Source organism: Gracilinanus agilis, chromosome 2, assembly GCF_016433145.1.
Source record: "Gracilinanus agilis isolate LMUSP501 chromosome 2, AgileGrace, whole genome shotgun sequence".
Taxonomy (NCBI): Eukaryota; Metazoa; Chordata; class Mammalia; order Didelphimorphia; family Didelphidae; genus Gracilinanus; species Gracilinanus agilis.
In genome coordinates this window covers 638763488-638786997 of record NC_058131.1, presented here as the reverse complement: position 1 = coordinate 638786997, position 23510 = coordinate 638763488, and the positions used below count along the sequence as shown (strand labels likewise).

The window sequence follows — 23510 nt, the reverse complement described above, 5'->3', positions numbered from 1 at the left end:
ACATGTAAAGAATTTTCATAACTGTGTAATCTTCTAAAACCAAAATGCTCTAACAAACCCAAATAGACAATTGAAAAATCATGTTTTCATCTGCATTCTGACTCCCAACAGTTCTTTTTCTGGAAGTAGATAGCTTTCTTTGTCATGAGACCCTCAGAATTGTCCTGGATCATTATATTGCTGATGATAGTTCTGCTTATTTTTCACTCTGTATCAGTCCATGAAGATCTTTCCAGCTCTTTCTGAAAGTATCCTGTTCATCATTCCTTTCAGCACAATAGTATTCCATTACCATCATATACCACAATTTATTCAGCCTTTCTCCAATTAATGGACATCCCTTTAATTTCCAATTCTTTGCCATCATACAAATAGCAACTATAAATATTTTTGGAAAAGTAGGTCCTTTCCCCCTTTTTTTTCATCTCTTCAGGATACAAACCTAATAGTGAATTACTGGATAAAAGAGTTTGCATTGTTTTATAGCTCTTTGGGCATAATTCCAAATTGCCCTACTGAATAACTGAATGAGTTCATAATTATACCAGCAATGCATTAGTGTCCCGATTTTGCCACATCACCTCCAACATTTATCATTTTCCTTTACTGTCATATTGGCCAATCTGATAAGTGTGAGGTGGTAACTCAGAGTTGTTTTAATTTGCATTTCTCTAATAAAGAGGGACTTAGAACACTTTTTTCATATGAGTATTGATAGCTCTGAAAACTGCTTATTCATATGCTTTGACCATTTTTCAATTGGAGAATGACTTGTATTCTTATAAATTTGATTTAGTTCTCTAGATGCTTGAGAAATAAGACCTTTATCAGAGAAATTTGTTATAAAATCTTTTCCCCAATTTGTTTTTTTCCTTCCAATCTTGTTTGATTTGGGGTTTTTTTTCAAAACCTTTTAAATTTACTATAATCAAAATTATTCATTTTACATATTATAATATTTCATCTCTGATTTGTTCATAAATTCTTCCCATCTCCTTAAATCTTACTGGTAAATTATTCTACGTTCCCCTAATTTACTTATAATATTACCCTTTATGTCTAAATCACATACCCATTTTGACCTTATCTTGGTATAGGGTGTGAGACATTGATTGATACCTAATTTTTCCCATACTGTTTTCCAATTTTCGCAGCAGTTTTTGACAAATAGTTCTTGTCCCCAAATTTAGGATCTTTAGGTTTATCAAACACTAGATTGCCAAGGTCATCTACTCCTAATCTATTCCATTGATCCACCCTTCTACTTCTTAGTCAGTACAGTTAGCATTATTATAAAAAGAGTTTGGTAGTCCTGAACATGGTGATAGGAAGAAGTGGCAAATGGGTAAAACAGAAGAGACATAATACAAAAGGAAAAATAGCATTTTAATAAATAATAACTATAATGTGGACCTTGGTTTCCATTGTCATGGAAGCTGAGCTCTTCTGCATTCACATACAGTAAAATATCCATCTATATTTCATTTACAGGTTGTACTCAGATTATCTATACTTTGCAAGTTCCAATAAATCTGCTGAAGATTTCCATGAAAAAGTGGCAGAATCTCTGCAGCTGTTTGAAAATTGCATGTTGGATTATTCATTGCGAGCCTGTGTCTACAACAACACACTGAATAATGCCATGCCTGTATGTATTCACAAAATCCTTTGCCTTCTCTCAATAATGAGCTATTTTGCTGTTATTATCTAAGTGGAAATGTGGTTCAGAATTTTAGCATATAAACAGGAAGAAGTGTTTTAATGTGCAAATACTGTTCAGAGAGCCCTTTGAGAGGTAGATAACATTAAAATAGATATGCAGGTCAGTGAAAAAGCATTTTTCTCACTTTGTTCCCTGTTGATGATCCACCAAGAGCCACATCTTCTTGCTTTCCTAGAGAATGAGGGCACTTTTTTTTTACATTACCATTTGGTGTGGCTTTTTATTCCAAATCCATTCAAAATTCCTGATTGAGAATAATAACCAACCTGAAAATTACCTTATGAATAGGTATTCTATTTGTCAAAGTTAAGGTTTAATTTTAAAATATTTTATTTGTTTTAAATTGTATACCAGTAACCACCAATGTTTCACATGACTGACTATCAAACGGAATATACCATCTGCTGCTCAATTTTGTATTTCTTATCTAAATTCATGAGCACCTTTCTTTTTCTTTATTTTTTTAATACAAAGAAAGTTTTTTATTGTCTTTTGCAAGTTCAGAGCATTTAAATTAGGGATGGTTTACCTCAGTTCATGATATTTTGATTAGTTTCCAGAATAGTTTCCTCATTCCATGCAAATTCTACTCCAAGTCAGCAAGCGCTTATTAAACCTCTACTATATGTTGAGCACAATGTTAAGTATACAGATTGTTGGAAATACTTCTTAAACAAGATTGCGGAAGCCAATGAAGTAGAGGTAGCTAAACAGTAACAATTAGGTGGCATAGTGGATAAGATTCATGAAGACTGGAGTTCAAATCCTGTGTAGAGAAGATGAGCTATATCTTCATATTATCTTGCAAAGCAGTATATAATAAGGATCTTATGAGTTCTGTGTTAGAAGAACTCAGAAGTTATGGAGGAGAGACCTCTGCCAAGAGGGAAGGAGGGAAGGATTCACTGAAGAGAATAAAAGTGTATAATAAAAGGACTTGGGAATAGTCACAGTTTCTGGATCTCAGACCATAAATGACATGAACAAGTATTTATTAGGGGGCCTCTATTTTCTAGGTACTGAGCTAAGACTTGGGGGGTATAAAGACAAAAGTAAAACAATCTGTTGTCCTTAAAGAGCCTCCATCTGTCAAAGAAGACATGTAAGATATCTCTCTGTTTATATACATATAGATATACATATAATATGCTATAATCTATATTACATATGTGTACATTTATATGATATTTACATATACATATATATCTATATAAACATATCTATTTACTTTCCTATATATACTATACATTATATATAGATGTGTTAATATTATACTTATGTAAATATCTGGATAAATAAATATATATATATACTATATTTCTACTATATAATATGGATGCTGATACATATCTAGAGAGAAATATATACACATATACAGTATATTATGTGCTATATAATGTATGTATGTGTTTATACACATAAACATATTAAGAAAGATGCAGATGTGTTTTTGTGTATATATGTGTGTTTATGCATGCATACACATATATATATTTACTTGGTATATATACATATATTTTTATTTACTTGATATATAAATGCATACATATATCAAGCAAATACTCTATATGTGTGTGAAGTAAATGCAAAGCAGTAGCATTTGGCAGGTCATGGGCTGTGGGGAGCATCATGAAAGGCTTCTTGTAGAAGGGGGCCCTTTGCCTGAATCTTAAAGGAAATTTAAGATGCTGAGAGATGAGGGGAGAAGACAAAGTATAATAGGCATGGGCGAATATCCAATTCAAAGATACAAAGACGAGAGAATGAATGCCATTTATGAAACACAGTAAGGACAACTTGGCTTGAGTCCCTGTTCAGTCATTCTCATGGTGGAGGTCAGCTCAGTAATTTTTCAAGGTATCCATCTCCTACTATATTTGACAACAAAAGCATGAACCATCAGACATATCTTTGCATAGTCAGTGATGGTGTTGGTGCCAGTCTTAGTAAGAACAGAAGAAAACCCAACAGCAACCAATAACTCTACCACTTTTACCCACTAGAACATTTCCTGAGATTTCATTGTCCTTTACCTATAAATACACCATTTTATGTGTCTGTTGTAAGTATGGCATTATTGATTGACCAGAATGATTTGTTGGAATGAGACCAAAGCTCACATAAAATAATAAAGTGCTTATTAAATGTTTTAGAGGACATCATAGAAGTTGCATGAGTTAAGAAATCACAGGACTTTTCATTTCCCACTACATGACTAAAGTCTTTAAAAATCACAATTTTGATCCTATTCATAGTATCCAAAATTTCATGATCAGAATTTGGAAATTGTACAATGAGTGGCATTAGGAAGGGAAATAGACAGACATTTCTTCACCCAATCAGAACCATCATGCCTAAAGTCATTTAGGTTGTTCAGAGCAGAACTGGAATTTGAACCTGGTTTTTTGAATCAAAATTGAGGTCTCTTTCTTACTCTACTGTCTCACTTGATTCATTGATTTCTTTGTATCCAGCGAGTAGGCTATGACCAAATTGATTTAACTGTTACCTTGTTGACTGTGTTCTTGGTCTTAAAATTTTGAGAGAAATCATTCACATTGGTGACTGCTCCATGAATTTTAAATGAATTGAAAACTAGTAACTACTGTGCCTGAACACAAGTGAGGTTGGTTATTTTAGTTATTTTGTAGCTGGAGGAGCCTTAAACAATGTTTAATCATGTAAAAATTGACCTAGAGAGTTATCCAGGCCCAGTTTGGGGGGATTTGCCAGTGGCTAGAGTTAGTACTGAAAGGATACTGAGAGAGTGGAAACCCTGTTACCCTCATTTCCACTGTCCTGATATGTTCTTCATTAAAAGAAGTACATGGCACTTAGGACCTGCTGTCCAAAAGGTATGTGCTTATTGCTAATGAACTAATTCCTTGGCATTTATCCCCACCAGCAAGCATTAACACAAGACTGTAGCTGCTGAGCTCGCGAGGAATGAGAGTAGAGAAACAGAGTATTAGACAAACCTTGCTTTTAAGGAATTTATAGTTCAGTTGAGGAGACAGGAGTAAAGTGCATTTATTAAGGGCTTACCTCATTCCAGGCACCATGCTAAATGCCAAAGTTTCAAAGACTGTCAAAAGACATCCCATGTTCTCCTGGAGCTCACTGTCTAATGGGTGAGACAAAATGAAAACAGTTACATACAAATAAGATGTATAGAAGGGGGAAACCATTAGCAGTAAGGGGGGTCAGGAAATACTTCTTGTAAAAGAGGGGATTTTTGTTGGGAACTGAAGAATCCAGGGAAGTCAGGAGTTGGGGATTAGGAGGAGAGAGCACTGCAGGTGTAAGAACAGCTAGTGAAAATTGTAGTCATGAGATAGAGAATCTTGGGTGAGGAAAGCAAAGTGGTCAGTATCACTGGGCAGTAGGATACGTGGAGGTAAGTAAGAAGTTTGGAAAGGGAGGAGGCAGTCAGGTAATGAAGCAATATTTTTATATCTATATGGCAATTTATCATTTCCTAAATGGCACAGAGGATAGAATGTTGAGCCTGCTGTCAGGAAGAATTGAGTTCAAATCTAGCCTCAGATATTCAATAGCTGTGTGACCCTGGGTGAGTCATTTAATTCTATTTGCTTCAGTTTCCTCATCTGTAAAACAAACCTGAGATAGAAGTAGCAAACTACTCTAGGATCTTTGCCAAGAAAACTCCAAAATGGGATCACAAAGAGTCAGGCATGACTGAAATCACTGAACAACAAAGTTCTCCCAGCACTTAATGTTTTCTGCATCTCTCAACAAACTGGTTATGGCAAGTGTTATTCCCATTTTGTCAATGAAGGAATTAAGAAAAGAGGTTATATAGGACTGAAAATCTAGACTGGAAGGCACCTTAGATATCACTGGGGCCAGTAGTGTCACACTCCAGTAGAAATGGAGGCCATTAATTCATACATAAGCATCCCTGAGGGCTGCATATTGGCTTAATTTTAAGATAAGATTTTATCTATGCTTTACTTTTACTTTTATTTATTTTGTTAAATGATGAGCAATTACAGTTTAATCTGGTTTAAGGCCACACTCAGAAGTGTTGTGGGTTACATATGTCTAATCTAGGCCAGACCTCTGATTTTATAGATGAGGAACCTGAAGATTAAAGAGATCATGTACTATGCCTAGGATCACAGTGGCAGAATCAATAGCAGATCTGATGACTTCAAATACATCCTTTTAAGTTCAGCACTCTTTCCCTGTACCATGATGGCTTACATAAGAACTTAGAGTTAATTGGTGATAAGGGTGAAACCTAAAGGCAGCTTGGTGGTGCCATGGGTAGAACATCAGGAAGATTCAAGTTCAAATCTACCTACCCACATAAGCTGGGCAAGTCACTAAACTGTTGTCTACTTCAGTTTCCTCCTTTGTAAAATGCAGATAGCAATAGCATCTGCCTCACTGGATTGTAAGTATCAAATAAGTTAACATAAAAAGTGCTGTAAGCCATAAAGCACTGTATAAATGCTATTCTTGCAGATATACATGTGTGTGTAATTGTATATGATGTTATATGTTACATTAAATATAATATATTTGTTTTTATTATTGTTAGCTAGCAGTAACTCAGGTCTCTATATTCCTCATTCAGTTATTTCCACAAAATAAAAAAGTCGAGACTCTAAAGATTTCAGTGTGTGCTAGGAAGGGCTTATATAGAAGGAAATTGACTTCAGTAGATACTTAAAACTTAGATAAGGCCTGGACAAATGCAGAAAATAGAGATTTCTGGCAAAGAACATAGGGTGAGCAAAAGCTCAAGATGAGAAATAATGGGGAGGCTCTACATAGGATATGTTAAGGAAATCGCCTGGAATAGAATACCAATTTATTTTAATAACTTTATAGTATATATTTCCTTCTGTTCATAAATGAAAATCTTATATAAACATCTTCTATACCATTGTGTGCTTTGCATCACTTTTTAAATTTGCAATTTTTTCATTGTGCAAGGGAAAAGGGGAAAACAACAAATATTATTAAGCCTCAGACTACTTTACAAATATTATTTCATTTGATCTTAGTAATGTCTTTTTTCATAGTTAAAGTAAATCCCCATATAAACAAAGCAAATGAACTTTAAATGTTATCTGCATTCCCTCTTTAAACCATTTGGCAAAACTTTTCCCATCACATGACTAGTAGAGTGGCCCTCAGACATTGCCAGATACATGGAAAAATCATAGATTCATGAATAGAAAGCTGGAAAGGACCTAAATGGCCACCTTATTGAATCTAATCCACCATTTTATAGATGAAGAAACTGAGGCAGAGAGTGGGTGAGTGACTTTCTTGAGGTTACGAAGGGGAGTCAAATCCAAGTCTCTTCAGAATCTCTTGTGGTTTGTCCTACTTTTAAAGTGGACCTTTTAAAAGAGACCTCAGGATCAGGGTCTCTTTAAAAATGATGAAAATATATCAATGGGGGAAAATGCTTCTGGGCAATTAGGATAAAAGTCATTAAATTCCTCATGAAGGAATTGGATGTTTTAATTATTCTCAGCATTTCTTTAACTTCCTTCATTTATAGAACCAGAACAATGTCATTGTCTCCTAGCTGATACACACACACACACACACACACACACACACACACACACACACGTACATACCTTGTATACATACAAAGATAGTACTTTGTAGATTGTAAAGTGCTATATAAACATGAACTATTTTTGAAAAGAGATAATATATATTTTTTAAGCAATTAAGTGCAAATACCAATAGGTCCCTTTCAAAATTCAGATCATTGGGACTGGTGGGTAGCACAGTGGATAGAGGATCAACCCTGGAATCAAGAGGACCTGGTTTCAAATCTGGCCTCAGCACTTCCTAGCTGTGTGACCTTGGGCAAATCACTTACCACCAACTTCCTAGCCCTTACTATTTCTTCTGTCTTCAATTTGACACTAAGATGGAAAATAAGGCTTTTTAAAAAAATTCAGATCATTTTGGAAATTGATTTTAAGAGAAATAATTGCCTCCAGTCACAAGTCATTATCTTTATCTGGTAATATAAGAGCACGTGGATATGTTGTCTGAAAACCTGAGATCAAGTCTTGGCATCATCACTTTGTTAACTGTGTGAATTTGAGCAAATTATTTCCCATCTAAATCTTGGTTTTATCATCTGTGAGGGGAAATATTTCCATAACACAGCATGTAGAATTATTGTGAAGAAAGTACTTTGTAGATTGTGAAGTGCTATGTAAACATGAACTATTTTTGAAAAGGCTTTTCCCTTATAGAAACAGTATGGTGTATAGATAAAGAGAGCTGGCTTCAGAGTTAGGATTTAAGGTGGAAATAGGTTCAAGGAACTCCTTGGATTCATACTCGTTTCATGACCCCGGACAAGTCACTTAACTTCTCAGTGTTCTAGGAAATTCTCTATGTAGCAGAGAAAGTAACCAAGGACTCTACACTAATAACATCACAGATTTAACTTAATTTTTTTCCTCTTTTTTTCTCATTGCTGACATAGTACATTGCGCTCCCTGTACAGCCAAAGTCTCTTTTGTATTCTGGTCACCTGCTTCAATCCCTTACTCACTTATTGGCTTCCAAGAGATCAGGAATTAAGTTTTATCTTTTTTCTCCCTCCAGAGTCTTTGCTCTATACATAGGAGGCATTTAATAAGTATTCATTGAATCAAATCTTGTTAGATTCACTTGAGGCAAGCAGGTGGAAGATATGTCAGTAACTCATCTTGGCCATCATTTCCCCAACCCCATTTTGATCCTCTGCTCGATCTGTAGTCAAGCACAACACTTAGAAACATAATGGTCACTTTATAACATTAGCTTTTGTTATCATATGAGCAATATTGCATAGAGTTCAGCTGGCTGATTTCAAATAGTACTAACTACTACAGTTGAAATAGAGACCATTTATTCACCCTGTTTTTCCATAAAAAGTTTTTTACAAATTCCTTATCTCTTAACCTTGTTCATTGTCCAGCCAAATGCCAAATCTTATCGTTTCTAACTCCACCACATCTCATATAATTGCTCTTCTCTCAGTTCAAATAACTGCAGTCCTAGTTCTTGTCATCAGCTCTCATCTGGACTGGCAATAATCTTCTGATAGGTCTCCCAAACTCAGATTTTCTCCTGCTCTAGACCATCTTCTATATACCTGCCAGGTGATTTTCCTAAAGCCCAAGTTTGCCCATGTCACCCTTATAACTTCTATGACAAAATAGAAACTACTTTGTTATTGGAGGCCCTTTCTGTCCTGCCTTCTTCTGTTCTTCCTCTCTTACAGTCTATTTATTCTGTGTATGGTCCTTCCACACTGACCTATTTTCTGTTACATCTTGCACTTGTCTCACCTTATCTATGCCTTTGTTGTGGTGGTTGTTCAGTCTTTTCAGTCATGTCTGATTCTGTGTGACCCTGTTTGGGGTTTTCTTGACAGATAGTTGGATTGGTTGTCATTTTCTTCTCTAGCTCATTCTTCAGATGAGGAAACTGAGGCAAACAGGGTTAAGCGACTTGCCTAGGGTCACTTTGAACTCAAGTCTTCCTAATTCCAGTCCCAGTCCTCTATCTACTGTCCCATCTGGCTACCTTTGTGCTGGTTATCAACCAGATGGTGGAATGCTCTTCCTCCTCACCAGCACCTATTAGAATCCCTACAATCATTGAAGATTTACCTTAAAATGTGATATTTTTTTCCTTTTTAAACCCTTACCTTCCATCTTAGAGTCAATGCTGTGTATTGGCTCCAAAGCAGAAGAGTGGTTAGGGCTAGGCAATGGGGGTCAAGTGACTTGCCCAGGGTCACACAGCTGGGAAGTATCTGAGGTCAAATTTAACCTAGGACCTCCCGTCTTTAGCACTGGCTGTCAATCCACTGAGCCACCTAGCTGCCCCAAATGTGATTTTTTTTTTTTTTTTTTTTGCTGGAGGCCTTTCCTGGTCCCTTCCAGCTTCTAAGGTCCTTCTCTCAATGGTTATTTTTCATCTACTCTGTACAGAGCTTATATTCATCTATTTAAATGCATCTTGTATCCCCCAGGGCTTAACACAAAGCCTGGAACAAAATATAAGCATCAATCAATCCTTGTTTATTGATTGTTTGAAGTTTAATTGATGCCTCTCATTTTAAAGTCATAATCATTTCTTCTTAACACTCCTTACACCCACACACACACCCACACACACACACACACACACACACACACAAAACCTGTCTTGAAAAAGAAAATATTCAAACAAACCAAAAGAATGTAACTACCCTTAAAGCATATACTTCGTTCCATACAGATCCTAATAGATACAGATTCCATTAGATCCTTATAGAGTGTACATGTACACATGTGCATACATACACACACTTACACATATACACACATATACATATTTTTCTGTTGCAGGAGAAAAGATAGGTATGTTTCATCATTTGTTCTCTGAATCTGAGATTAACCATTACATTTCATCGTAGTTCAACTTTTAATGTTTTCATTTACATTATTGTACTGGTTGTTTATATTGTTTTCGTTTTTTTGTGCTCTTCATCAGTTAATAGGTTAATATTCATTAAGTTAAAAGGTTCTATTAGAATATCCTAGGTAAGATTAGATGAGAACTTGAATTATGTTGGTGACAATATGAATGGAGAGGAGGGGGCAGGTAAACATCGTAATTAATTAATCATATTTAATTATTAGTATATAATTAATATAATTAATGTCATTTAATAATGCTAATAATTGGCTAATAGAAATATTTCTCACAAATACAGCTCACAAATATTCCATTACCTTTATATAACAAAATTCATAATGGTCAACATTCTCAGTTGATGAAACAACCAGCAACTTTGTTGCTGTCACAAAATGTGCTTCTGGGAATATTTCAGTAAATATGGAGCCTTTCTGTTTTTGACTTCTTGTGATATATGCTCAAGAAGGGAATTTCTTCATGACTTTTTTCATTTGGTCTGGAAGATTGCTTTGGTAATAGAATGAAAGGAGATGGAGAGAGACTAGAAAAGGGGGGATGTTAGGAGCTTATATGATTATCCAGGTGAAAGGAGCATAATGATGAACTAGAAGGAAGGAGAAAATACAAAGGAAAGGACAGATTTGAGAATTTTTATCTTTTCTATGAAGAAGGTTCCTTCTCTCTTTCTTTCCTCAGTCTCTTCCCAGAGCTCTAGTTTCCAAATGACATAGAGCATATCAAAGTTAACAAATTTTAAATTGAAATTAACATCTTCCCCCCCCCAAATCTACTTCCCTTTCCCATACTACTTTATTATTTCTAATAAGGGTATAGCCATATTTCCAAGATTGGAGTCATTTCTGACTTTTTGCATTCCATACCTTACTCTTCTGATTATGAAGTCTTCTTATTTCTACTTTCCCAATAACTGTTGTGCCTTCCCATTTATATGAACCAACATCTTTTAAGTTGTCATTTAATATTACCTAGATAACTTCTAATATAGCCTTTTAATTTGTTTTCTTGTCCCCAATCTTTCTTCCATCTCCAACCCTCCATAATCAGTCGTTTTTTTCATTCATGTCTGATTCTTCATGACCCCATTTGGGTTTTTTTAGGCAAAGATCCTGGAGTTGTTTGTCATTTCCTTCTCCAGTTTTACAGATGAGTAAATTGAGGCAAATAGATGTGACTTGCCCAGGATCACACAGCTAGTAAGTATCTGAGACTGCATTTGAACTCAGGTCTTCCTGACTCTAATCCTGGCACTCAATCCACACTGCAACACCTAACTGCTCTACTCCTCTGCACTACTGAGCAAGTCTTATCCCATATGTTTTGCTATTGTTTTACAAAAATCTTCACTAGTTCCCTATTGCCTAATGAATAAAATGTATTATTCCCTGCTCTTTTTTTTTTTAACTTTGGAATAGACCTCTTTTCCATTTCTGGTGAAATCCCTTCCTTCCTTTAGGATCCAATAGAGTTGCTACTTGCTCCATGGATTCTACCTAGACTTTGCTAGATAAAAGTGATTTCTTCTGTCTCACATTTTTCATAGCATTTTGTCTGGGTCTCATGTTGTCCTTATATATTCTTCCTTGTATCATTCTTTTTTCCCTATATTATTCATTTTTGTAATTATGTTTTCAAAATCAAAACCCCACATCCATACCCATATAAACAAGTGAAAATCAAATGTTTTTCTTCTGTGTTTCTACTCCCACAGTTCTTTTCTCTCAGTATGGATAGCATTCTTTCTCATAAGTTCTTTGGGGTTTTCCTGGATCCATTGCATTGCTATCAGAACTGAAGTTGATTATATATGGTTGTCCCACAGTGTTTCAGTCTCTGTGTACAATGTTCTCCTAGTTCTGCTCATTTCACTCCGCATCAGTTCGTGGAGGTCTTTCCAGCTCATATGGAAATCCAGCAGTTTATCACTCCTTTTTGCACAGTAGTATTCCTTCACCATTGAAAATCACAATTTGTTCAGCCATTCCTCAATTGAGGGACATTCCCTCATTTTCCAATTTTTTGCCACTCTTGTATCATTTTTCCAGGGTCCATGTTGTATCTTCCCAGCCATTTATTAGACCATAAATTCTTTGATGACAGAGACAGCATGTAACACAATGTTCTTCCCATTGGTTTTATGTTTTGTTTTGATTTGTTTTGTTTGTTTTTGTCTGGACCTGAAACTTCATCAGTATAAATAACTCCCTAGTAAGGGAAATTCACTCTTCCAAAGAAATTATCCATATATTCTGCAACTCATAGTCTTAGCAAGTTGCCCAGGTCACTGAGAAATTAAATGACTTGGCCAGCATTAGAAAGCCAATATGGACAGAGGCAAGGCTTTTGGCCCAGGTCTTCCTGTCTCTAGATTTTGTATGTTATAGGCACTGCTCATGTATTTTGGGTTGATTAAAATGAAAATATTTCCAACTGACATCAGATTGGGTGAAGTAGAGATAGAAAAATTAAAGATGACATGCAGATTTTCGGCAGAGTACTGAACCTGGAGTCAAGAAGACTAATCATTCTTAGTTTAAATTCAGCCTCAGATACTTACTAGTTATGTGATCCTGGCCAAGTCACTTACCTCTGTTTTCCTCTTTTTCTTCATTTGTAAAATGAGCTGGAAAAGGAAATGGCAAACTACTCCAGTATCTTTGCCAAAAAAATCCCAAACAAGGTCACAAAAAGTAAGGCACAACTGAAACAACTAAACAATAAAAACTGGGAAAATGGTAATGCTATCAACAAAGTTGATAAATCTCTAAAAAATCTAGTGACTTGTGCAAGATCACATAAAACTTGTGAGTCAGATTGAGGTCTAGGTCACAGGTCTGATGACTGATAGTCTCTGGCTCTTCCATTCCATCTTCACCTCTTAAACAGTTTTATGAATATAGTCAGATTTTTATCATTTAGCTGCCTGGTCACTGCTTTTTGTTTTGGAAAAAATAAATGAATTTGATGGAGGGAATTGAAAAGACCTGAAAAGGCTTCAACTGCATGTAAAATCCCTGTAATACTCTTTCAGATTCCATATGCACACATTTAACTATTTCTGAGTATACTATAGATCAGGGGTCGGCAACCTTTTTGGCCATGAGAGCCATAAACGCCACATTTTTTAAAATGTAATTTCGTGAGAGCCGTACAGTGCTCACAGTGTGCGCTCCTGTAACAGAGCCTGAAAAAAAATGGATTTTATGGCTCCTGCAGAAAGAGCCATATCTGGCCCTCAAAAGAGCCAGATATGGCTCAAGAGCCATGCGTTGCCGACCCCTGCTTTAGACACTTTCCCCTTTAGATTAGAAACCAGCTTAAGGTTTTTTCTTTTTGTTTTTTTTGTTTGTTTGTTTGTTTTGTATTTTTTATGAGGCTATTAATAAGGTAACAATATATGTGGGTTGGAGAGAAGCTAATGAACTTTGGGGCACTGTTTATCTCCCTTAATTGCTTCCCATTCCTTTATCCTCCTACACAGAAGTATTGAGACAATCAAATGAATAATGTTGAAAACTAATAGCAGTATGAAAATATTTTACATTGGTATATATTTTGCCAAATGTCTCATAGATTCTCATCTCTAATATGTAAACTCATCGAGTGTACAGTGTTTTTATATATAGAATAATCTTGCACATACAGGGTGTCCCCAAAACTATTAAAACTTAAAACTGCAGTAAGACTTTTGGGACATATGTTCATGGGCACGTGTAGACACACACACACAATCATTTAGTCAAAATGTTGAAAAAATCACCAGTGTAGCTGATTTATATTCATGATGTCAGGTACCCAGATATTCAGTGCTGGGTACAAAAAGTGTCTAAAGAAGGAAATAGAGGAAAGCCATCTACTATGAATTATTATCTCAGTGGGGAGAGGTTTTATTTTCTGTTCTCAAAAAAAAATGTCTCATAACATCTCAGGGAATTGTTGGAATTATTTTAGAATGTTTTCCCTCTCCTTTTGTCTTTAGGTAAGACTCCAGATTGGCTTATACGTCGTGTATCTCTTAGACTGGCTCACTGTTTTTGACAAAGAACAGATTCTGATTCTTCGTCTAGAAGATCATGCATCCAATGTCAAGTATACCATGAATAAAGTTTTCCAGTTCCTGAATTTAGGTATGAAGAAAGTTGTGTGAATTCTTTTGTTTCCCTTAAAGTCTTAAATAAGTTAGGATAATGAGCAAACTCTAAAAGTAAAGAATGAAATCTAGGACAGATATAATACTCAAAAGTGAGCTAAGGCAAAATTCTGTTGAGAATGGGAGAATCGTAAGTATCACTCAAAGACCTCATGACCTTCCCCTCTCACTTTGATCCATTGGATGTGGGGGCACTTAATTCCTTTGTTCAGATCCATACATGATCTCTGAGAACAGATCATACAAAGCCTATATATGTATATCTGGGGCTCAGTGGATAGGGAACCAAAGTCTGGAATAATAAGCGAAACCTACTCCACTGATAAAGAATATGCTACTGATTATAATTAGGAAAGAACATTTATAGGTGAATTGTTGATTGTGGGAATGTAGTATTGAATAATTTCTTGATTTTTTAAAGAATGTTTAGTCCAGGCTAGTAAGCATCAAATCTCACAGCACAATGTATCCTCAGGACCTGTCTGAATCCTTTTGTCATGCTAGAATTTTGTTGATTGGATATTGTCAGAAATAAATAGGCCTATTATATGCAACTCAAAAATTTCTTGGTCATGGAGGTTTTCCTTCCAAAGATAGGATTGAATTATCCCTATTATTTCAAGCAATTTTTCTTATATATCACCTGAAGTCTTTAGAAGCTGTTTAACTGTATCTCCAAGTGGTCCCATTACAGGACCTACTGAAAAAGCTTGGAGAATATTTTAGGGCTCCCTCTAAACATAGTGTTTTCTCTGCCATAATTTGAATCAGACTTGATGGTGTGAGATTTCAAGTGGCAAGGGAGAGAGGACATGTCCTTCCATTTCTTCCTTTCTCTCCTCTCAGAAATTGCTTCACTTAGCTACCTATGGAATCAAAGGAAATAATTCGGTAATGTTTGTGAAATGCTCATTAATATCTAAGACACTTTTATATATGATATCTATAGAGAACAGTATAGCCCCAAATAAAGGTGTAAAACCAATCCCCTACATTCTGCTACCAATAGCATTAGGGATGTTCCCATTCCTCCCAGTCATCTTTGTGGTCTTCTGCTTCTATCTGAGTCACTGGCTAAACTTGCATAGCCAAAGTGATAATTAGTAGCTACTGACGAGTAAAGGCAATATAAAACATTAGACCAGCCCATTCAGTTAATCATCATAATAGAAGTTAATATTTATATAGTGTTTGGTGGTATACATATTATCTCATTTGGTCCTCACTCACTTCTATTTTAATAAATTTATTTGGAAAATATATTTTGAAGAGTTCTTTTAGCTATATGAAGAATAAACTGTAATTTTCAATAAAGTTGTTTTTAGTTCCTTGCCTTAACTGAGCCTTTTTGTCCCCTTTTTCTCAGGGCCCTTAAATAAAAAACAGGAAGCTCTGATTACCAGGAGTCCTGCATCGAATACAAGACGTCCAGAGGACCGGAACCTGGGACCCATGTTTCTACTCACGAAAAAGATTCTCCAAGACTTTTATGAGCCTTTTAATACCAAACTGGCTCAAGTGCTTTCTGATGAAGCTTTTTCTTGGAAGCAGACATAAAGAATGAATTCCCTATCATGAGCTCTATGCTAGAAGATTTTATTACTTTTCATCAGAAGATATTTATTTATGGGCAGTTGTTTTATCCTTGGCATAATGGACTTCATCCCAGGATTTTCGCCCTTCTTCTCTTGGCTTAGCAAACCATATTTCATTATAATTATTTCAGACTTTGGGGTATCAAATATCCTTGTAATGACTCCTTGCAATGCACACTTTCCCTCTGAACAGTTGGGGACTGCTATGATGGAATTATATTTTTTCTACCCTCACAATTTTATAAGTATTTATTAAGCTTCTGCCATTTGTCTAGCACTATGTCAGGCATGTGAAGGGATCTGAAAGATGATAGAATCCTTGTCTTCAATGGGTTTATAATGCCACTTTTGTTAGAATTTTGAAATTTGATAGAGCATGTTAAAGATCATATCACTGACTTTACAAAATTATATTTTCATTGTTAGTTTCAAAGAATGTCTGTTTCAGTCATTTAAAGTCATTTATTGCTGGGGAGGCTTTTCCTCTTTATTTTCCCCCTCTCCTCTTAAATCCCACAATGCATTTGGTTAAATAAAGATTTTATACAGTGATAGTAGCAGATAGAATGCTGGTCTTGAAGTCAATTACCTGAATTAAAATCTGACCTCAGACAATTACTTGCTGGCTTACCCTGGGCAAGTTACTTAACAGCTATATGCCTCAGTTTCCTCAGCTGTAAAATAAGAATATTAATGGTACACACTTCCCAGTGTTGTTTTGAAGCTTAAATGAGATCATATTTGTTAAAGAGCTTAGTAACGCACCTGACGCAGAGTAGGCACTACATAAATGCTTATACCCTTTGCTTCCTTCCTTTAATTGAATTTATATTACTTTATATGTAAAAAGTAAATGAACAGAAATTATGTTGGTTTGGGGATCAGAGGACCTGTTTTCAAATTCTGGCTCTGTTATACGAATTTCTTCAGCTTTGAAATGAGAGGGTTAGTCTAGATGACCTATGATCCTAAATTAGGTTAAATGATTTCTCTCTCTTTTTTTAGGCTAAATGATTTCTCTTTGTCTTTTTCAGTTGTGTCAGTCTTAAACAATAGCAGCATTCTCATCCAGGGCACAGATTTTCACTTCCTACATCATAAGCGTTGATTTTTACCTTAATACATAAAAGGACAATATTTTTCAAAATTATTATATTTAAACATTCTCCACACCCGATTTCTCTTTTGCTGCATTCCATTTGATTTCAGTTTATTATCCAAGAAGATTTTTTTATATTGATACAAGGATGAGTGACTTCAGAGAATTAATATACTTAAATGGAAAAGCTAGGTTCGGTTTTAAGACTTTGGTATATGAACAGTGTTGTCAGAGAACTGGATCTTTTAGTCCCAGCTGGCTGCATTTCTCATTCTCCTTTTTTTTCCCCTTCCCTTTAGACTGATGTTGTTTCCACATTACCACCCACACTATTGCCAAATGCCCTTGTACACTTTTTGTGTTTCCCCCCCATCTCACAAATAAGATGCATGGCTTACTATTGGACTACTATTGGGTATGCTTGTGTGTGGCGCATGAATGGTATGAGTATTGTATTTAGAGGACTTCTTCTGGGGAAAATGGAAATTTGGTTTAGACATGGATCCGCGGACACAGTAATTGTTTGGAACCCATCAAGGCAATGCAATGGAAAACTTGGGAGTCGGTCATTACACTATCCCAGACAGAACCAAATTCAGGCAATGTTCAGTTTTTGCACTAAAATCAAAGTGAGGGTTTCCATGAACCAAAGTTCTTCGATTTAAGGTTATATATGCCAAAGGCAGAAAGGGCAGATGTCTAAGTACTAAATCTTCATTTGCATGCGTGCGTGAAAGTAGGGTCTAATTATTATGATTACTTCTTCCTCAGCTAGTGAAATGGCATTTCATTGTTTTCTGCCAACGTAGAGAGATGCACAGTGCGGTGTGTAGGACTGAATGAGTGCTGGGCCCAGTGTATGTTCATATCTATCTCTATTGCTCTATTTCTAGATCTCTATAGCTACACATAAAGATGCATAGATATAGATATAGATACATAGAGATAAATATACCTGCAGAATCAAGGCCACTTTTATAATAGAATAAAACTGTGGCTTTTTACACCACTGGCTTAGAAACAATTCACCTTATTTTCACAGGATCCTTGGCTGGGAAAAAAAAAGTCTGGTCAAAGCACAAAGAGGCTTGAGGTTGATAACACTTTAACATGTGTATTTATTTGTGTTATTGTGTATATGTATGTATATGTATATATATGCATATATAAAATGTATATGCTTTTTTAAAGTGGATACCTTTCAGCACGGATGCTGATACAGCACCAATTCTCTGTACACATCCCTTTTATAGATTCCTTTCTTTGCCAATAAATTTGTGTAGTTTTAAGTAAATATTTTGCTATTCTACATGAACTGTAGTTCATAACAAGGATTTTTTCTTACGCACACCTATGCATGTGACGAACATGTATTATTGTAATTCTGCTTCTTACAGAAGTATTATTAAATTGTATTGTTTTCAATATTATTTGGTTTATTATTGATCCTTTTATACGCAGGTGAGCACCTGACACTTCTGTAATAATATCATTCTGGCATCATTTCCCTAAACACTAGGCTTTCTTTTTGAAAATTCTAGCGGCTGCTTTCCCTTAACCCTCTCTTCCCTCTTCTGACCCTCTCCCCAAGTCCAAACCTGGAGGTACAGTGCTCGTGGCAAAGAGAATGGCTGTTTGTACAGTCATGATCTGAGACAGCGTATCTCTGGCTTCTCATTTAAAACCAAAGTGAAAAGAGATATTTTTCACAAAGCTGGTGTTCAAGTGAATTGGTATTCTTCCAAATGTTGTTTTCCTGATTGTATTTAATTGTACTCCTTGATTTACGTAAAGTATGTTAAACAACTCACATAATTAAACTGTACTTTTATTAATACTTAACACAATTAAATATGGTTACATATGAGTGTTATCCAAAGAGCGTATGCCACTGTTGTTTATTTTAAAATATATTTGATGTTTTTTCCCCATCAGGGTATTTTATATCATTGAAATGGATATGTGAATGAATGAGTCAGTCAATAAGTATTTGCTATATCCCTACTATGTGCTAAGTGCTAGTGTTTTTTTTAAACAAGCATTTAGTAAATGTCTACTATGTGTGAGGCATTGTGCTAAGTACTTTATAAATATGTCGTTTGATCTCCTCAATAAGCCTGGGAAGTAGATGCTATTATTAGCTCCATTTTATAATCAAAGAAACAGCAGTGACATGACTTACCCAAGGTCACACAGCTAGTACATATCTGGGCTGCCATTTTAACTCAAATCTTTCTAGCCCAGGTCCAGCATTCTATTCTTTCACTGTGCCTATCTGCCTCATGAATGAATGAATGAATGAATGAATGAATGAATGAATGAATGGATCATTTATTAAATGCTTACTCTATGCCACGCACTTTTTTAAATATTAAGGAAACAAATACAAAAGCAAGACAGTTCCTGCTCTCAAGATGTGTTTATTCTAATAGAGAAGACAATACTTAGAGGGAAATGGTGACCAGAGAAGGCTATTTTGGACTATGAAGAAGCCATAGGGATGGTAAGTGGTACAGCAGGGAGGTCAATTAACATGCCTGATCAGTGGTAGAAGTGATTTGATCATGGTTCCTATCTTATGAACATCTTCATTAGGCTTCTGGACTAGAGCAACAATAAAATGTTATCCTATATAGACTATACAATATTCTAATCAATCTGTGATCTCATCATCAGTTATGGTTATGCCCTCCAAAAATGCAGATTGCACACCACTCATGCCTGCCCAACCATTCTGACTCTTGTCCATGTCCTCCCATTAACTGATCATAAAAGATGCATCCATGGTCTACGGGTGGGGTGCCTTTCCTCCATTCTTTTGACAACATAGAGCATTAATCTCTGAAGAATTTAAAAAAGAGCCTTATGACTCATCTGTCTTCCACATGTAGCAAGAAATATGTGTGGTAATTGATCTATTTTCAGTTGTATCCAACTCTGACCCCTTTTCGGGGTTTTCTTGGCAAAGATGCTGAAATAGTTTGATGTTTCCTTCTCCAGTTCATTTTACAGATGAGGAAGAGATGGCAAAAAATGTTAAATAATTTGTTTAGGGTCATACAGCTAGTATGACTGAGGCCAGATTTGAGCTCATGAAGATGAGTCTTCCTGATTCCAAGCTCAATATTCTATCCACTGCACCACCTAGCTGCCATGTGTTTTTTAGTGGCATGTGGGAAATGTCATGTTTTATGATAACAAGGTCAAGAAAATCTTGGCCAAATGCCTCAAAGAGGATGGAGATAATGCAGGGTACTTAGAAATTCAATTCTACCACCAGAATGTCAACTCCAGGAGGTGCCACAAAACTGGAAAGATATTGTGTACGGTCATAACCCTGTTTGAGCTACTGACTTCCAGGTCAGTTCAGAGAGATAGAAGATCTGAAGTTTAGCTACTAATTGGTCATTTTATGGAGGATGGGGACATTATCATAAAGACCTTCTATTAAGATACTGAAAGATTAAGATTTGTGCAAGAGAGAGTATTTAAAGATAGAAGTATTCCATTTAGGCTCCTTTTAAGATCTAGGTCCTTAGTCATATATGAATGTAATTGGCTAAAGCCAGTTGACAAGCCATAGTAATGATGTGGAGTTGAGTTGTGATTCGGGTACCATGGATAGAACATTGACTCTGGAGCCAGAGAACTTGGGTTCAAAGCCTGCCTCTGATATGTAGCTCTTGTGATATGGGACAAATTAATTAATTTCCCTGAGCCTCAGTTTCCTCATCATAAAATGGAATTGAATTTGTTGACTTCCAAGCTAGAAGCTTATTCCAAGAGTTTAAATGGGGATTTGGAAGGGGATTCTTCTAGTCCAGGCCTGATTCAGCCTGGGCTGATGCTTCAGATTCTGCTTTAGAATGAAATGAGGTCTTTATAAACCAGCAGTTAACAAAAAAGCAAATTATTTCCTAAAGCCCTGCCTCATGACCACTACAGACCTACATAGGAAATGCTATGTAAACACAACACATACTTGTCCTCCACAGCAGTACTCAGGGCTAAGAGCTGATTCTTATTCCCAGGATGTACTGCTGTGAAAAATCCTTCTGCTTCCAACTCTGAGAAATCTTTGGATTCCCACGCTATTCATTCAAAATTTTGTTGGGAGGCAGGCACGTCAGACACCTTGGGAATGTAGAGTTGAAAGCCCTTTGGATCCCTTGTTTCATTATGTTAACTGCTAGGGAGAGAAAAGAAAGGTAAAGGCACAGGAAGGAACAGCTTATACTTTGGTTTGGTTTGGTTTTCCCATCAGCGGAAGAAATCAACTTTAAATGAGCAAAAAGAGTAAAGGCATTAAGTTAGGCAGTCGGGTTGATCTCTTAGGTAGCCAGTGCCCTTAAACCTGCTTTCAAAGAAGATTGAATCATAAGATCATAAATTTAGAGCTAAGAGTAGCCATGAAATCCAACCCCTTCATTTTACAAATGAGGATACTGAGGCACAAAGATCCATGGCTACACAACTTGTAATTCTCTAGAGTGAGATTTGAACCGTATTCTTCCTGACTTTGGTCCAGTGCTTTCTCTATTTTACCAGCCTGGGAAATAGGAGTCACCTATACTTTAGTATAGGTTAATTTGCTCATTTTCCTGGGCTGTTTTTATCTTAAGCCTTTTTCTCTAATTGAAAAATCAGAGGGAGTTTGTTTATTTGTTTGTCACTAGCGAGCAGGTAAATGAAATGATGATAGGGATGAAGGTGATTTTAATAAAAAATAAAATTTAATTTAAAAAACGACCTCATTGCCCCTAAAATAATGACTAGCTACTTACTTCTCTGCAAACAAGGTTATAACTTCTGGGCAGCATTAAGGAAAGGCCTACTTACATTAACTATTCACATTTGTCAGACTCTCAGGTAGGCAGCTGTTTAATTATCTGAGGACCGCAGGTCAAACACAGCTATAGACAGAAAGAAGTTAGTTATACTGAAAAAATCAGGCAGGGAAAGACTAAGTCCATCAAGCCCCTCGGGTCACAGGTGTTGGATCAAGTGTTGGATCAGTCCTCAGATTTTATATACAAATACACTAAACAATCCATTCAAGAATTTGCAGCTTTACACTGGCAATAAAAGTAAACTTTTCCGAGGGAATCTCAAACTCTTATCCAGTGGCTATAGCTTTAATATATTTTAAGGACCACTTTGCATTCAGTTTGATGAAAGAGAGAAGAGTAATTACATTGTCAGTACTTATCCTAAATACAAGCACTCTTTTCCCCTACCATCTTTTTATAAAAGTAAGTGACTCTAACACATTGCAATATTATTCTGACCATATGCAATTGCAATTTTCAGCTGCTACGAAATTCTTTATCTTGTGAGGTTATTTTAAAAGTTCCCTAGGAGACAGATCTAAGCCACATGGAAATTTTCAAGGTTTTAAAGTTCAGCTATTTTAGAGTTAGTCATGCTTTAAAATAATCATTTTTTTTGAAAGCCTCCAAAATAGTCAAGCGGTTTCTTCCATCCTTTCACACAAATGGAATCTTTGATGTGTGACTAGATAGGGAATGTTTGGACCCAAATTGAGTCTCAGAGACAAAAGGCACACACTTCACCCCCAGACCCTTTCCCTTGCTTTTCCCCAAACCACACAATAAAAACTTTTTTGGATAGTTTTTGGTTTTTGCCTTCTGACTTTCAGTATCCACTTTCTACTTTGATTCCTGATGGTTTCCATCCACAGTCAGAGTCTGTATCCTTCCTTTTTTCTCCTATTCCCTATCTTATTTTCCTGTCAAATCTTTGTATTGGTCCCTTAGACATTCTTCATAGAACATCCCTTTTCCCCCTGGCTGTCCTATTAAGACCTGCTCTCAGCTAGTTGCCACATAATCATATTATAATATGGCAGTGGTAAATGGAGTGGAAAGGACCTCAGAGGTTATCCTATCAAAATGTTGTTTTTTTTCCCCTCATTTTAGAAGTTTTATATACTTGAACTCAGAGGAGGGAAATGACTTGCCCAAAGTCACACAGTAAATTTTGTATGAAAACTAGAATGAGGTTGCCTGGTCCCAATCCAGGCCAGTCACCATGCTGTCATTTGAAAAACTGTTGATAAATCTCATTAATATGAATGGATGAGTGATTTAAGTTAAAAACATTCCACCTTCCAGAATATTTGAATTTTTCTGTGGAGCCAATACATTTTCCAGAGACATTCACAGGAAATGAGTGTAAAATGATACTCCTGAATAAAGAAGAAGAACCAGAAGGCACATCTTCGAACTTGTCATCATGAGGTAATTTCTGACTCTACGTGTCTCCTAGTCCTCTTTGGACATATATCTCTAGTGGAGTAAAGTTGGGAGAAGAAAGTTGTAACAACATCCCAACTTGCTTGAATTGGCTACAATTGAATTTTATTTCCATCAGAGTGAGACACTACACCAGTCTGAACCCTACACTTCCTTTTCTTCACTCTTTTGACATTCTTTGCCCTTT

General features: G+C 36.0%; 1 protein-coding gene across 1 annotated transcript in view; it reads left to right on the top strand.

The window, feature by feature from the left end:
* CHST15 (carbohydrate sulfotransferase 15) overlaps positions 1-16498 on the top strand; it is a 51625-nt gene extending 35127 nt beyond the window's left edge. Inside the window, exons 5-7 of the mRNA XM_044665667.1 lie at positions 1492-1648; positions 14184-14331; positions 15721-16498. Of these exons, the coding sequence (XP_044521602.1) occupies positions 1492-1648; positions 14184-14331; positions 15721-15911 (496 nt within the window). The 3' untranslated portion in view covers positions 15912-16498. The remainder of the gene's footprint in view (positions 1-1491; positions 1649-14183; positions 14332-15720) is intronic.
* Positions 16499-23510: the final 7012 nt, after the last annotated feature.